This window comes from Pelobates fuscus, chromosome 8, assembly GCF_036172605.1.
Source record: "Pelobates fuscus isolate aPelFus1 chromosome 8, aPelFus1.pri, whole genome shotgun sequence".
Classification (NCBI taxonomy): Eukaryota; Metazoa; Chordata; class Amphibia; order Anura; family Pelobatidae; genus Pelobates; species Pelobates fuscus.
Window position 1 is genome coordinate 58,570,158 of NC_086324.1, and position 16,827 is coordinate 58,586,984.

At 37.6% G+C, this 16,827-nt stretch overlaps 1 protein-coding gene across 1 annotated transcript; it reads right to left on the reverse strand.

Annotated features, from left to right (window-relative positions):
- Positions 1 to 703: 703 nt before the first annotated feature.
- Positions 704 to 14,092, reverse strand: TMEM41A (transmembrane protein 41A). The gene is made up of 5 exons (XM_063428715.1): positions 13,941 to 14,092; positions 11,894 to 12,047; positions 2,502 to 2,663; positions 1,852 to 1,990; positions 704 to 993 (listed from the first exon to the last, which is right to left on the reverse strand). The coding sequence occupies exons 1-5, from the start codon at positions 14,042 to 14,044 to the stop codon at positions 779 to 781; spliced, it is 774 nt and encodes a 257-aa protein (XP_063284785.1). The 5' UTR covers positions 14,045 to 14,092; the 3' UTR covers positions 704 to 778.
- Between the last annotated feature and the right edge of the window lie 2,735 nt (positions 14,093 to 16,827).

The window sequence follows — 16,827 nt, forward strand, 5'->3', positions numbered from 1 at the left end:
CCCTTTACAGTGCTATAGTAATATTTATTTCCTTTTGGATATATTTCAATATACCTATTTTTGCATCATTTAGAGTGCGATATTTCTTTCGATTGATTGTATATTTTTGGAGGTTAAAACATAAGGGTGACCTCAATACCTGCACCTACTCACTTGCAGAGTGCCAAGATCATATATCTATTTTTATGTCAAACACTTTATACAAAAAAATATATATTTATATTATGTATAAATATTTTTAAGGCAGCAGATGATCATTGACTAATTAACTCATCTACTTTTGAGCGATGATCAGATACATAGTTATCACTCAGAAGGGTTACATTTCTCTTACCGCAATATGCAAGATAAGGAAACGGACTGAATGAATGGAGAATATCATATTGATTTCAAAATTAAGAAGTGTAATAAGATGTGTTAGGAGCTTGCTCTGTGTCTCACCTCCTGTTTGTGAAAATGTTTTATATGATCCTTTAAATACCACAGCAACATCAAGGTCACTAAACGCACAGATTACAAATACTTTAGAAATATAAACTTTACCACAAACAAAATTGTGGCTTATTCCCAAACACTATAGAAAAAGATTTCTTAAAAAAGTTCACATGGAATTGATTTAAGACTGTTCATGTCAAGGTCAATTCAAAGGGTCTGACATTATTTACTCTTTGCAGAGAAAAATGGATCCCCCAACCGACTTGGCTTTGCACATTAAAATATGTGTTCACTTGATTAAAGACCTGTTAAAGGCATTTAAAGAAAGGGTACATAGGAGCCCTCATGTGGACTTCTTCCCGTTCAGCAGGTTATCGTTTTTTTCCAGTCCCATACTCTGATGTGTGAGCCTCTTTACGATGGTGCCTGGGATTAGCGCAGCCAGTGCAATTGCCAGCAATTTCAGCAATGTTCCCCAGGAGAACATATCATCTAGAGACTTGACCTTTGAGAGAATGGAGCCTGTCTGGACGCAGATGAAGTTGTAAGGCAGGAGACCTGTGGTCAAAATATATTCAACAATTAATCTCAGAAACATCAATGGAAAAAGTAAACTGAAGCAGCAGGAAATTAAAAATCTGATTATGGTGCCGTCAGGTCACACAATGAGCATCATAACTAGACATTTCCCCAAATTTCCACTAGTTGCATACTTAGAACGTATACACAATCAGATGTCCTGGGATAGGACTACATTAAACAACACTATATACAGCCTGTACTATGACTGTGACATGAGAACATCCTTTAATAAACTATGAAAAACATTTATATAAGCATTGTGACACTTTTGGTATAATTTAATTTGCTTGCATGGAGATTGACAGCCTCAAACATCTTAACCTAACATGTAGCTAATACATTTTTATAATTAAAAACAATCAGCCTCAACATATTAAACAAACACTCCAAACCCCCAGAGCACTTCAGATTGCTGCTTCTTAACCAAAATACCTTCTCCTACTCTCTAGTTCCTAACTTTTCTTTAACCCCTCCTCACACTGTTATCTAGCCCCCTATAAAGTGACTTCTGCGATTAGTTATAGAAAAGTAATCTGACCTGGAGAATAGATTGTAACAAAAAAAGTCTGTAATCAAATTGACTCTGACCAAATTGTCTTATTTAATCAGTATAAAACAGGTGCATTTTTCAGCATTCACATGCCCCTCACTATCTCTGTGGGAAAATACCACTTTGGATTCCCTTCCTCGCCAGGTGAAATAATCCTATGATTAAACAGCACTATCAGGGATAGGGGACAGTGGCAGACAAGAGCTGCTTACTGCCAAACACTGAGACAAGTGCTCATAAAAATCATAAAGGCTAAATATTAAAGTGTAAAATGATGAGTTTACCTATAAGGACAGACATAAAGAACTGCCCCACTGGGATGTTCAGTATTGGAGACGTCAAGTTCAGAAACCAGTTGGGTGTCATGGGAAACAAGCGCAGGAAGAGAAGGAAGAAAAACAGGCTGCTGCGGTTTTCTTCAACCTGCCGAGAACAGATGTAGATTCAGGGTTATGTGTATCCGTGGGGAAGGCAATCCTTACAAACTCTGTGTATATCTACGACAATTCTTCCTTGCAGATTGGTGCAGCTGTACATCTATGGGATTTATATAGTTCACAAGCAAAATAAAACCAAAGGCCATAAGTGTGCAACATTTAGATAAAACCAGAATACAACTGAAATGGAACAGAGTCTCCATTCTGTGTGTACTTTACAACTGGTAAGACTAATGGGAAGTGGAAGGTATATTTAATATGATATCAACAATTTAGCTATGTCTGTTTTCTAGATATCAAGAAATCTCACAATTGTTTGGAAATTGGACGTGTTCTTTAATTATGTGTATACCTATCACTTTTGTAGTCTTTCCATATAACAGTGTAAATGATTAGACTTTTTAATATTAGATAGGTAATATGCACATAGAACTAAAGAGCATGAACATATTTTTAAATGATTAATCTGAGGAGGTGGGTTGTGATTATGTATTTACCTTTGATTGCAGCAAGGAGACTTTTTCAGGGAAGTAGAGCACAACGATCTGTTTGCCAAATGCACGAGAGAGAAGATAACAGAATGTGGCTCCTAGGGAGGTTAGTAAACAGCAAAGGAACAGGCCAAGCCACGGCCCAAACAGCGCTCCACCCAACAGGTTCTGTAGAGGGATAAAATAAAAACAATTATGGACGACAACAGAAATATTACAAAAGCTCATTTAAATGGCCAGTACATCTCACCAGATCAACTAGTTGCACACAGAGCAATGTATGCTATTGTATGAACAAGCATCATTAGCAATACAGCCCACTATAGTGGTTATGGTGCCAGGAGTAGCCTGTATAAAGGACAGTAGTCAACCATTTTTAGAAAGCTTTTAGAAACTTCAAAAATTATATAAACATAAACCACAGATTAAGAAACAGTGACAAGAGAGGACAAAATCCAAGGCATGTCCATTCTCTCACTTCCAATCTTGAATATGTACTTTAAGGATGTTTAGTATTTTAATTTTGTTACAGCACACATTTTTGTATAAAAGTACATCCTACGGGTTGATTTACAAACTATTCCCGCTTCCAGGCTTTTTTTTTTTTTTAATATACAAGGTTATTCACTAAAGTGAGAATTCAAAGTGAATTTTACATTTAAGGCAAAAATATCCAAACTGGAACTATAACTGATTACAGATTTTTTTTTCCAGTTCAGCTACTTTGACCCTAAATTTTAAATTAATTTTGAATTCTCACTTTGTTCAATAATCATATTTCTATTTTCTTCACTCATTCATTTCCCAGGGATAAAAAACAAACAAACAAAAAAAAAAAAAATTTGCCAGATTTATGCCACCATTTCAAGACTGATCATAAAATAACTTGTTTATTTCAGTGTCTAGGGCATCATTATTTGAATACTGGCAATTCCAATACATTCAGATTAATTTGCTGACCAAAATATACTCCCGTGGAATACAGCCGAAAGCATTCGGCCTCAAAATATTGATTTTAGGGGGTGTATGGATGCAGTAGAATACGGACAACCCAAGGGTACTGATCCGGCCTAAGATGGCATGGAAGATAGTGCATGGGGCAGAGAACAATGAACAGGAGTGATTGATCAGATAATGAGAACAATAAGAGTACGGGCCTAGGACTCATTCCCCATTGTTTCCATATAACACACATGATAGGTGAGATGGCTGGACCAAACAAACCCAATATAAGTGAAAGGCAACTGAGAGAATGAAAGAAGGCGTACTAAGAGGGAACAAGACCTGCCAGGCACCTGTGCCATCTGCCGGATTAATTAAGGAAATTGGAAGATCTTAAGTAAGCTGCCATACAGTAGTAAGTTTCATCCCCAGTGTATCACGAGGTGTCTGAGTCTGAATGCCAGCTGCTCAGTCTATTGGGATTCACTTTATAATTACAATGGGTGCAGCATGTATTTGATGGAACAAGATAAGTCACTGTTCGTGTCACAGTTGCAGTGTGCCAGGTAGCTCTTTTAAATCAACAGTGTCCTCCATATAACTCTCCCACCAACTGTGCTCGAATCCTCCTTTTTTATCATAATAATAAAAAAAAAAACATTTGAAACCACTGATTCATTGATTGAACAAATTGGTCATTGATTTAACAGGCAAGTATGAGACAGAAATCTGTGATTACTGATCTGCAGGTGAGGATGCGGAAGACAGTCAACAGCTATTATTGATCTGACATGATATAATGCATCAGAAAGCAGACGGCCTGAGATTATTGATCGGTCAGGATATGATGCAGTAGAAAGGGGATACTCTGAGAGTACTGATCTCACATTAGATTGTGACAGTGATATATGCCAGAAGAAAGCATAGGAAAAGTAGGGGACACTCAAAAGAACATGTCCAGAGATTGAGGATAGGAAGAGGAACGTTTAGGAGTTGCCCCTTCTCATAGCTCCCCTGTAAAACTATTGAGAAAGGTGATGACTGACACAGACCAAAATATATATATTTATATGTATTTCAGGCTGTCATGTGGGAAGTTCTTAATCACTCTGTCATGCAGCCACCAATTTCAGTGTCAGGAGGTGGCTGTTAACTTTGCCAGGATTGACTTTACGGCAAAAATGAATGCTACATTAAAAAATAACGATTGTCACTGTGCATAACCAAGTTAGCAACATCTCCACGTGCCTCTTTCCACAATTTGATGCTCCATTCCTCTTCTATGTTTCTATTGCCTTTCCAATATCTATTCGCAATTCTATTTATAATCCCCAAAAGAACCATTTATCATCCTTCCTGCCATGTGTCAAAATACAAAATACAAAGAACAAGCAGGAATTCCATATTCCTTTGTATTCCCTTCTTCAACATTATTTCTATAAGCTTTTCTTCTCTTACAAGGAAGAGATTTTAGTGTGCTCTGCTACTAGGTCTGAAATTTTAAAATGCTTTGATTGATATCATTTGATAGTTTTAGGATGCTGAATCAACTCTTTATTTTATATTAGGCGTTGATTACTGAAACATATTACAGCTGACTATAAAACTATAAAACAATTTATTTAATTGTCTGCTGATGATGATGTCATTGACTTAACAGACAATGATAAGACTGAAAGAAGGCCACCTCAAATTACTGATCTGGTAGGATATAATGCAGCAGACAGAGGACGTCCCAAGCTTATTGATCTGGCAGGATATAATGCAACACAAAGCGGATGACCCGCTATTATTGATCTGACAAGTTGTAAAGCTGCAGACAGTGTATGGCCTGAGATTATTTATTGGACAGGACACGATGCAGAAGAAATGGTGTGAGATTATTGGTCTGACAGATGAAGAAAATACTTTTGCCCTGAGTAATGGGCAGAGAACAATGAAAAAAAACGACAATTTGACCAGAGTGTAAAGACAGGAAGAAGATGGTCTAGAACAGTGATGGCTAACCTTGACACCATAAATTGTTTCCTGGACTACATTTCCCATGATGCTCAGCTAGCTTTTAGACTCTAAAAGCTAGCTGAGCATCATGGGAAATGTAGTCCAGAAACTACTTATGGTGTCAAAGTTAGCCATCACTGGTCTAGAACAAAGTTAGGAAACTTTCGGCACTCCAGATGTCGAGGACTGCTTCTCCAATAATGCTTTTAAAGGTATAATGCTGGCAAACCATCATGGGAGATCTACTCCTGGTCTAGGTCTTGCTCACCTTCCTATTCACATGCAAGACCATCGAGAGTAGTGATAGCGGTCTGTAACCAACACATTAGATATGAACGTGAAACAGGTATCAACAGAAAAAGAAAAAAAAAAGCGCAATATGTAACCATATGTGCCTGATTGATTATGAAAGTAAATAGCATATATACACACTGCTAGCACCAATTCAAATCTAGTATCTCATGAGCTGGCTCCAACAGAATGCCAGCTATCCGCTTAACCACAATCAACGTTCTGGTTACAAAGGATGCTGCATTTATGTGACACTGTGTGTTACCCAGGTGGCAGTGTACACACCTGTCCACATGCCAGGTACCTAGACTGAAGCTTTACTTGTTATTTTCCAATATCCCCTTTCATCTCCTCTGCAAACCTCCAATAGAACCAGCATTTTTTTTGCTTCCCTTGGGTATTATTGTTATTAAGAATACATGGAGTTTTGTGTAAAAGTTCCTATTTAATTTCCTGTTCTATTTTATTTCTTCAAGCTATGTTAAGGACTGTATAATTAGCTCTCTGTTAGCAGGTCCCGAGACAATGTGCATGTGTTTCTCTTATCAGGGTGTACTCTCCAAGAGATTTATTTCAAACATTCACCAAAGAACCTGTGAAATCTCACACTCCTATCCACTACCTGTCTTCTATTAACTCTTTCTGTGACATCGTTCAGAAGAGGCTTCTCACGCTGATGCATTGAGTTCTATACAATCTATTCCCAGTCTCTTTTACAGGCACCCCTCGACAGCTTGCAATAGACCCTATCAGTATGTCTCGTAAGCTGCACATGCTTGAGCATACAGATCTGTAAACACTAACACCGAGGGACATATTCGTTTCTATTACAGCCTTCAATTGTACAAGTGCCTGGCTTGTAACTATCATAACTTTTAGTAAAAAGTGATTAAATGATTTCAATATTTATCCATTATGTCAGATGTTATTCATCTATATTGCATATATCATTAGGTTTGGCTACTAACTTAGGACTAAGTTTTCAGTCGTGCTGTTAGGGGTTTAGCCAACTCTATGAAGAGGAATAACTCTTCCATAATATTCTACAATTCCAAGAGAAATGATTACTTGTTTTAGTGTCTTGTATAGGCAGTTTCGTGACTGAGTGGATATCGTTTCAACTTACCGTATATACTCGAGACCCCTAATTTTACCCCCCAAAAACGGGAAAACTTATTTACTCGAGTATAAGACTAGGGTGGGAAATGCAGCAACTACTGGTAAATTTCTAAATAAAATTATATCCCCCCAAAATTATATTAATTGAATATTTATTTACAGTGTGTGTATATAATGAATGCAGTGTGTGTGTGTATGAGTGCAGTGTCTGTTTGTGTGTGGGTTTGTGTATGTGATGCAGAGCCTTGGTGGGGGGTGGGCATTTTTATTATTATTTTTTAATTATTATTATTTTAATATTACATTTATTTGGTTATATTATTAATATTTTTTATTTTATTATTATTTTTTTTAATATTATTAACCCCTTAAGGACGCAGCTTAAAAAACTGGACTTACCCTTAAGGACACAAGCATTTTTTGCATTTTTTGCTGTTTGTGTTCAACCTCTGTTTGCATTTTTCTTATTTATTACACCAACACATGTTATATATCGTTTTTTAAAGGACAAAAAGGGCTTTAATCTGATGTGACATATACATATATGAATTCTTATTTATTATTAAAATAATAAAAAAAAAATGAAAAAAAAAATGAAATAAATTGTTTTTTTTCCACAGTTTAGGCAATAATAACGTGTGTATAATAAGTGCAGCTTAAGGAAAGTCATTTTAAAAATATTCAATTAGTTGTTCTGATTTTCAGAGTACATAATATGTCTAGGATTTCAGCTTATTTTGAAAGTTACAGGTCACAAAATACAAGGAGTAAAAACTTTTTTTAATGTGGAGCAATTTTAGAATTTGGCATGTTTGTCTTGTAAGCTTAATAGCCATCACAGAAAGCAAAATTGCTGCACAAAAGTATATATTTATATAAAGCACACATCACAGGCTATTTACCAAAGGGTATTCTTACACTTTTTACGTAGCCATTTCGCTGCCAATCTCTGCTAAATCGTGTAGTAAAATTGTGTTTTTTCAGATTTCTAACATACACACATAAAACAAGGATTTTTAATGTGTATTTCATAAAGTTGATATATACTACTGCTGTAGAAAACCCCATATTGTTTTCAGCCATATCAACAGAGTAAAATGATACCCCCAATCTATGTCCTTGCCACTATCCTGTGAAGTTATAGTGCCATAAAAGAGACCTGACCATTTCAGTTTTCACAGTGATAATTTTGATAGATGAATTTGATGGAGCAAGTCTCATTTTGGGGCATTGTAGCAGTTTAACTGTTGAATTTATCCCTCAATGACCTACCATTGGTGAAAGTAGACACTACAGTGTATCTCATGTGGTATATATTGTGCCTTAGCGTGATGCCATTTTTTCACCAGTTTATGTCAAACTTTGTGGTAAAATATTTTTTTTTGCATTTTTTACATACACATTAAATTTTTTCGGGTCATTTTTCAAGTCTGGTATGTGCCACTGTGATCAAAACCCCATAATTATGCTCAGCAAACTCTTCTGAATAAAACAATAACACCCAATGTATGTCTTTGACACTATCCTGTGAAGCTACAGTGCCTTAAACGAGTCCTGACCATTACAGTTTTTACAATTAGAATTTTGATAAATGGATTTGGTGTGTCTATATCACATTTTAGGTCATTGTAGCAGTTTGACAGTTAAAATTACTCCATAAATGCATACCATTTGTGAAAGTAGACACCACGGGCTAGGTCATATGGTATATTTTGAGCTTTATTATACAGTTATGTTAGCACCAATTACTTTCAAATGTTATCATATTGTTTTATTTTTGCATTTTTATACACACATGTTGTATTTTAGTAGTTAATTTCAGAAACTTGATATATGTTACTGTAAATTAAATCACAAAATTATTCTTAGCTATATTTCCTGAGTACAAAATTACCCCCTTTGTACACCTTAGCCAGGTTTTTGTGAAAAAATGCAGGGCTAAAATCATACCCGGCCCATTACAGTTTTTTTTAAATGGCAAATTGACGAATGGTCATTGTTTCATTTTGGGGCATTTTAGTCGCTCATATATTTAAATACATGAATGAATGAACCAATGCATACCATTTACAAAAGTGGACAACATGGGGACCCTCATATAAAATATTAGAAGCTTTATTGAAGTGACATTTTGTTACCATTTTGTTTCAACGTTTGTGGTATTCATTTTTATTTTAACATTTTTACATACACATAGTATTTCTGATGATTATTTTTTAAATATCCTGTTTCCCACTGTCATAAAATTATCTTAGCTGTACTCAGCAACATCTTCTCAGTACAAATATACCCCATATGCATATCTTTGGAAAGTAGCGATCTTAATATTAATCTAAATCTCTAATCCCAAACCAAGCCCTAATTCTAAACCAAATCCTAATCCCAAATCTAACCCTCAATCTAATAATAAACCATTACCACAATCCTAACCCATAACGTAATCCCACGTGTAACCTTAATTATAACCTTAAACCTAATCTCAATCCTACCTTTAGCAATAGTGTTAACATGATTCCCCCTGCTGGTGTCAGCCGAGGAATTCCATTGCTATATTCAGCAAGGGATGCCCGTGCTGGCCCTAATCCTAATCTGAACCATAATCTGAATCCTAATCTGAAACATAATCCCAATACTACAATTAATTATAAACCTAATCTCAAACATAAACTTAATAATAAACCTGATAAATCTAGTATTTATGCTAAACCGAATAATAATAATCCTTCATTTAATCTTAATCCCAAAGGTTTCCCTCTACTAATATCAGTGCTGATATTAGTAAAGGGATTTTAAACTAAAACACAGTGGTATGTTGCTGCCATCTACTGGCTATTTTCAGTATTGCAGTCTCCCATCTCTTACATTGAAGACATTATTCCCAATGCAATGCGATCTGTGCTGGGCAACTAAAAATGCCCAGCACTGATCAGAATGGCATTTGGGCATAGAGGGTGATCCTCCAGGGTTTGTTCAGACCCTGGGGGTCTCCCAAGCACCAGATCACTTGAGAGAATGAATGTAGCTGAGCTTGATCGCTCAGCTGCAGTGTTCTTTGTGGATTTAAATGGCTACATTCAGTGCTAACTTTCAGCACTGCATGCAGCTCATCAAAAAGTCTGGGGCCACTAAAAATGGCCCCAACTGACAGAGGGGACCCCCAGGTTTCTAATGATACCTGGGTTTCCTAGTGTGAGCAGGGATTTAACCCTGCTCACACTACATTGCTGTCTATGGGGATTTAAATCCCCATTAAAAGAGCTGCTTGCCGACCTCACTTTGAGCTCTGCATGCAGCTCATCAAAAAACCTGGGGCCACTAAAAATGGCCCCAGCTGACAGAGGGGACACCCAGGTTTCTAATGATACCTGGGTTTCCTAGTGTGAGCAGGGATTTAACCCTGCTCACACTGCATTGTGCTCTATGGGGATTTAAATCCCCATTTAAACAGCTGCATGCCGATCTCACTTTGAGCTCTGCATGCAGCTCATCAAAAAACCTGGGGCCACTAAAAATGGCCCCAACTGACAGAGGGGACCCCCAGGTTTCTAATGATACCTGGGTTTCCTGGTGTGAGCAGGGATTTAACCCTGCTTACACCACAATCTAGATATAGGCATTTAAATGCCTATTTAAGCAGATACATGCCGCGCTGACTTCCAGCACTGCATGTAACTCATCAAAAAGGCTGGGGTCACTAAAAATGTCCCCAGCTGATAGAGGGGAGCCCCAGGTTTCCATTGATACCTGGAACTCCCTTGTGTTAGCAGGGATTTAACCCTGATCACACCAAATTGTAATAGTGGGGATTTAAATCCCCATTTAAATGCTTGTTTGCAGCGCTCACTTTGAGCTCTGCAAACAGAGCATCAGTCAGTCTGGGGACACTAATTCTGGCCCCAGGTGAGAGAGGGGAGCCCCAGGAATCAAATGATACCTGGGGCTCATAGTTACCAGCAAGGTAATAGACCCTGCTGGAAAAATACTGCATGACGGAAATGATCCGTCATGCGTCCTTAAGGGTAGGACCAGCATGACGGAAAATTTCCGTCATGCGTCCTTAAGGGGTTAATATTTTATTTTATTATTATTTAAATTTTTATTCGTCCCCCCTCCCTGCTTATACTCGAGTATATACGGTACATCCTTTATAGTGACACAGCAAGTCGTAATTCCTCTCATTCTTCAAAGGGTATAAACTGATACAGTTAAGATAGACCTCTCTGATGAAATATATACAATTACGTGGACATTCGTTAAAGTGAGAATTGTTGGGAGCTCAAAGTGAATTTCAAATTTAAGACCAGAATAGCCAAACTAGAGAAATTCTGTAAGTCAGATGAACTTCTAGTAGGCAACTTTGGCCTGGTCTCTGATGAAGCATCAGTTAAAGCCCGAAACGCCAACTAGTGGTATATGTTTCTGCCTGCGTGTCCCAGTCATAATGTGTAATTAGAATAAAGGCTCGTTTCATATGTATCCATGTGGACTGGGCATTTTTCCTTTGTTTGGAGGATATTCCCCAGTCAAACAATGAAATTCACTTTAGTAAATAATTCTGTTTGATTCAATTGACATAAATTCTGATACATATGAAATGGTTTTGCTAGTTATATTATGAAGTTTGAATTGCTTAGTTTCTAAACAATAGTATAGAGGCCTTCCTATTGGGTTGGATTGAAGTTTACTTCGTCTCGTGGGTCCTAGAAGTATTATCGTATCTCTTTCTCTAAGCTGTGTCTATTTATCATGCCATCTGTTACGTTCTCTCTGTTCAATTTAAACAAAGTTGGATATGCAGTAAGGCTAACTATTGTCAGCCTTCCTCTAAATAAATTTTATTGAAAAAAATATATATTATTCATAAATACGATTTTACTAGTGTACAGCAACATAAAGGTCGGTCTATAAAAATGTATATTCCAGTCACAGAAAAGTTTACACTAAAAGTCAACTACATGCTTGTTGCTTATAATAATGATTGTTATATAGTTTTTAAATGTATATGTTTTTTTTTTTCTTTGATTTAAAAAGGTTTATGTACTTACTAGGAAGCTGGAGCCTGGAATGGCAAAGCTTTGCTTGTAGAGGTATGCACTACAGAACAAAAGCATCACATATGTTTGATGTTCTCTCTTGTAGTCCAGCAAGAAGTCAGCCAGCTCTTGTAATTCATCCAAATCTGAAGGAAACACCAGGGACCTTAAAAAGCGAGACAAATTACATAAAAAAGCAAAATATGTAATAACTTTACAAACAAAAGAAAATAATCTGCTCAAAATGATGTCACTTATAAAAATACCACCCTCCTACTACAAAGATCTATGTCTCTCATTGCTCGTAGCAAACATTACATGAACAGCTTTAACTTTATTTAATTTTACATAAAGGAGAATCATGAAAAAAGTACAATTATATATGTCACAAAATATGGAACTTTTTTTTTTTTTTTTTACTTGAAGAGGTTGCTATTTGAAATCATGCAGGTAACCACTATGTAATTTAATGGCATCTATGCATTTTCTTCTCACTGACCTGGATTCTGATTAGCTAAATAGGAGGTTCTGACACCAGAAGATGGTTTTGTACTATTACATAGGACTGTCAGGAAACACGACGCTAGTGGCTGTCACACTGAAAGCCACCAGAGGCATATCCCTCCTTAACACGAGCTGAAGAACTCTATATCCAGCATGATGACGCTGAGGAAGAGCTGGATTCCACAAAATGTAGCATGCAACGTAGATCCATAATGATTGTGTATGAGAAATATTTTACAGCAGGACTTGAAAAATCCCACACATCAGTTCTCCACGGCGACTAGGAATTTTAAAAAATGCTATTTAACGTATCTAGCTAATTTGCAAGTTTGGTATATTTTATTCAAGTATAGTAGCATAAACAAATTAATTAGATGAGGACCCCGGGGGATCCTTAAATTGGACCTAACATCCAATATGAAAATTCTCGAAAAATGTGCATTAATCATACATATAAAACACACACTTTATGGTCATCGTAAACACCAATTGGCTAATAAACAGACTAGACCCATCTTGTCCACTTGTGAACTTGCCTCTCGTTATTCCACTATCTGATTTCACACACATTTGCTCCTTCTAAACTTAGCACAGGAATACGCCATTTGATATTGTCTGTACAGCTTTCAAGCCACTGGTTAAACACGCAATAAGATAGTTATTTTAAGGAAATTATTATCTCTCAAACCATTACATCTTTTTTTTTTTAAAGTCTGTTTGTATAATTTTCTAAGGATTTTACATTAAACAATGAGTGGCCTGTATTCCAAAAATGATCTTCAATATGTATTTGCAATAGTTGCTAGAGAGTTCGGTACAGTTGTAATTTCACACCATTCATCCAGATATTTCAGATAATTATTTCTATAATTGGCACTATATTCTGCAGTACTTTACAAGAGTGACATGGAAACAAAAAGCTGCCAATAATAAAATCCAGATTGCGGTGTGAATATATGGTTCAGTGATGGAAAACCTTTGCAATCCCTCTGTTGTAGTTTACAGTTTCCACAATAACACTAGATTCTACCATCTAAATTGGAAATTATTTATACATTTGGCTGATTCCGACCTAAAATTTGAAACTTTGATTGGCTAATAGTTCACACTTCTGTTAATAACCTTGCTGGACTTTGGCATTAGTGATTGTGAAAACTGAAGCAGCAATTCTCACAGCCTTGTATTCCACGAAATGTACCTTTCAGAGTAGAATTCTCTTTGTGCAGACAATATATAGTTTCCAAATTAAGGGGATAGTGGTATTTTAGAAAGGGGTGGGGGAGTTGTTTAAAGCATCACTTTTAATTACAATGAATGGGTATATTAGACAATGTTACATCCTAAACCAATAAAGACTCCTTTGGGGTTCTCGGTTTCCAAAATGCCAGGAGAAGATTGTGCAGACTCTATTCCCCCCCCACCTACACATATTTAGCTCCCTGTTTCTATAAATACAGATTGTGCATTTATTTATTTATTTAGACTGGTGGTGTTTTATTGAACTGAGCTATGTCCTTATATCCATTTAGAGCTAGGATGTATTGTAAGCTCCTACCTCTCCACTTCTTGCCCTCTGCCGGGTCGCAGGTTGGTGCTTAGGACGTACAGGTAGAAAGTAGCGCAGCCAAACACCACGAACAAACCTGCCAAGGAGCGCATGGCGGCTTCACTAAACAGACAGGTACGGAATAGCAACCGGAACTAAAGCACGCAGGCTGCAGTACCCTGGGGGATGGAGAGAAGTGAAGGACCGGAAGTACAAAGAGCGGAATGGTTGTATGAGCGTGAACTGTAACCATAGTAACACTGTGCTTCCTGTAGTACCAGTGCGATCATTTTAGTGTTATTAACTAAACTGCAAAATTAAGCCAGTTAAAATCCGAATGATACAAAGCTAAAATAGCTAAAATTACAAATAAAAAATATTCAACCCAGTTATAGAGACAGCTTAGCAAATAAAAGGAACACTATAGTCACCTAAATTACTTTAGCTAAATAAAGCAGTTTTAGTGTATAGATCATTCCCCTGCAATTTCACTGCTCAATTCACTGTCATTTAGGAGTTAAATCACTTTGTTTCTGTTTATGCAGCCCTAGCCACACCTCCCCTGGCTATGATTGACAGAGCCTGCATGAAAAAAAAACTGGTTTCACTTTCAAACAGATGTAATTTACTTTAAATAATTGTATCTCAATCTCTAAATTGAACTTTAATCACATACAGGAGGCTCTTGCAGGGTCTAACAAGCTATTAACATAGCAGGGGATAAGAAAATCTTAATTAAACAGAACTTGCAATAAAGAAAGCCTAAATAGGGCTCTCTTTACAGGAAGTGTTTATGGAAGGCTGTGCAAGTCACATGCAGGGAGGTGTGACTAGGGTTCATAAACAAAGGGATTTAACTCCTAAATGGCAGAGGATTGAGCAGTGAGGCTGCAGGTGCATGTTCGATACACCAAAACTGCTTCATTAAGCTAAAGTTGTTCAGGTGACTATAGTGTCCCTTTAACCCCTTAAGGACCAAACTTCTGGAATAAAAGGGAATCATGACATGTCACACATGTCATGTGTCCTTAAGGGGTTAAAGGAACACCCCCAGAGGCGAAACTAGAAACCACGGGCCCCGGTGAGAAAATTGCCCTGGACCCCTCACATACGTCTATAACCCCCCCCCCCCACACACACACACACATGCCGACAAAAAATGAAACACATGCAGAAACACACAGACCCACACATACCTGTAGACACACACATACATACAAATACACACGCAGACACATACAAACACACATACATACAGGCACACACACAGAGACACATATATACAAACACACATGCAGACACATACAAACACACATACATACACACAGAGACACATATATACACACACATACATACAAACACACACACAGACACATACAAATACAGACACACACACACATACACATAGAGACCCATACATACAAACACACACGCAGACACATACAAACACACATACATACAGACACACACACATACACACGCAGACACATACAAACACACATACATACAGACAGACACACACACATACACACAGAGACACATACATTCAGACACAAACACATACATACAGACATACAGAGACACATACATACAGACACACACACACACACACACAGACACATGCAAAATGTCACCCTCCTGTTTCCTACCTCTTAGGTGCCGGAGGGTGACTTTCCCTGGGGTCCGGTTGCTCAGGCTGATCGGAGTTAGAGTTCCCACTCTGACTCCCTCCTCTCTTCCTCCCACGCGGCTCTCACTGTTTGCTGGGAGAAAGTGACCCAGCCTCTGATGTCATGACAGGGGCCCGGTTGCGCTGTTAAAATGCCACAGCACTGACTGGGCCCCCTGGAAATTAATTTCCATCGGGTGGCCCTAACAGCATGGGCCACCCGTTGGGCCCCTTAACACGCGTCCGGGGCCGCAACACATGGCATCCGGTCGCAGGGGTCTACAGGGCGGCCGGGCCCCCTGGAATGACGGGCCTGGTCGCAGCTGCAACCGTAGTAGTTCCGCCACTGAACAGTCCCATATCTCCCAACAGGTGGGCAGAGTCGTAAGGGGGCATTTTAATTCTCAGGATGAGAATATCATTTTGCCTCTTTATAAATCACTGGTAAGACCAAATCTTGAATATCTTGTGCAATTTTGGGCACTTGTTCTAAAGAAGGACATTATGGCACTAGAAAAAGTGCAGAGGCGGGCTACAAAATTAATAAAAGGAATGGAACATTTCAGCTATGAAGAAAGCTTAACAAATTTAAACCTCTTTAGTTTAGAAAAATGTTGCCTCAGAGGGGATATGATAACATTATACAAATATATCCGGGGCCAATACAAACCATTGTGTGGAAATCTAATCACAAACCAGACTTTACATAGGACACAAGGTCATGCATTTAGACTGGAAGAAAGAAGATTTTGTCTAAGGCAAAGAAAAGTTTTTTTACCGTAAGAACAATAAGGATGTGGAATTCTCTGCCTGAAGAAGTGGTTTTATCAGAGTCCGCACAGATGTTCAAACAGCAACTAGATCCATACTTGCAAAAATAGAATATTCAAGGATATAATTTTTCAATGTAGGGTAATAGCTTCTTGATCCAAGAATTAGTCTGACTGCCATTCTGGGGTCAAGAGGGAGTTTCTTTCCTAGTTTGTTGCAAAATTGGAAGTGCTTCAAACTAGTTATTTTTTGCCTTCTTTTGGATCAACAGCAAAAAACAAATGTGAGGAAGGCTGAACTTGATGGGTGCAAGTCTCTTTTCAGCTATGTAACTATATAACTATGTTTCCAGTGATGTAAAACACTTAACTTGCGATGCCCAAAATGGGCGTGACCAATCCAGAGATAAGGATAAATTACCTGGATGTTGACAAAAGTAACATCCCCAGGAAGTAC

What these genes read in the sequence shown, in the direction of transcription:
- TMEM41A (XM_063428715.1), bottom strand. Translation starts at nt 14,044, where the DNA reads ATGCGCTCCTTGGCAGGTTTGTTCGTGGTGTTTGGCTGCGCTACTTTC. An exon ending in TTCCAGGCTCCAGCTTCCTA is followed by an intron (nt 2,664 to 11,893) that starts GTAAGTACATAA and finishes ATCCCTCTACAG; the next exon opens with AACCTGTTGGGTGGAGCGCT. An exon ending in CTTTATGTCTGTCCTTATAG is followed by an intron (nt 994 to 1,851) that starts GTAAACTCATCA and finishes TTTTGACCACAG; the next exon opens with GTCTCCTGCCTTACAACTTC.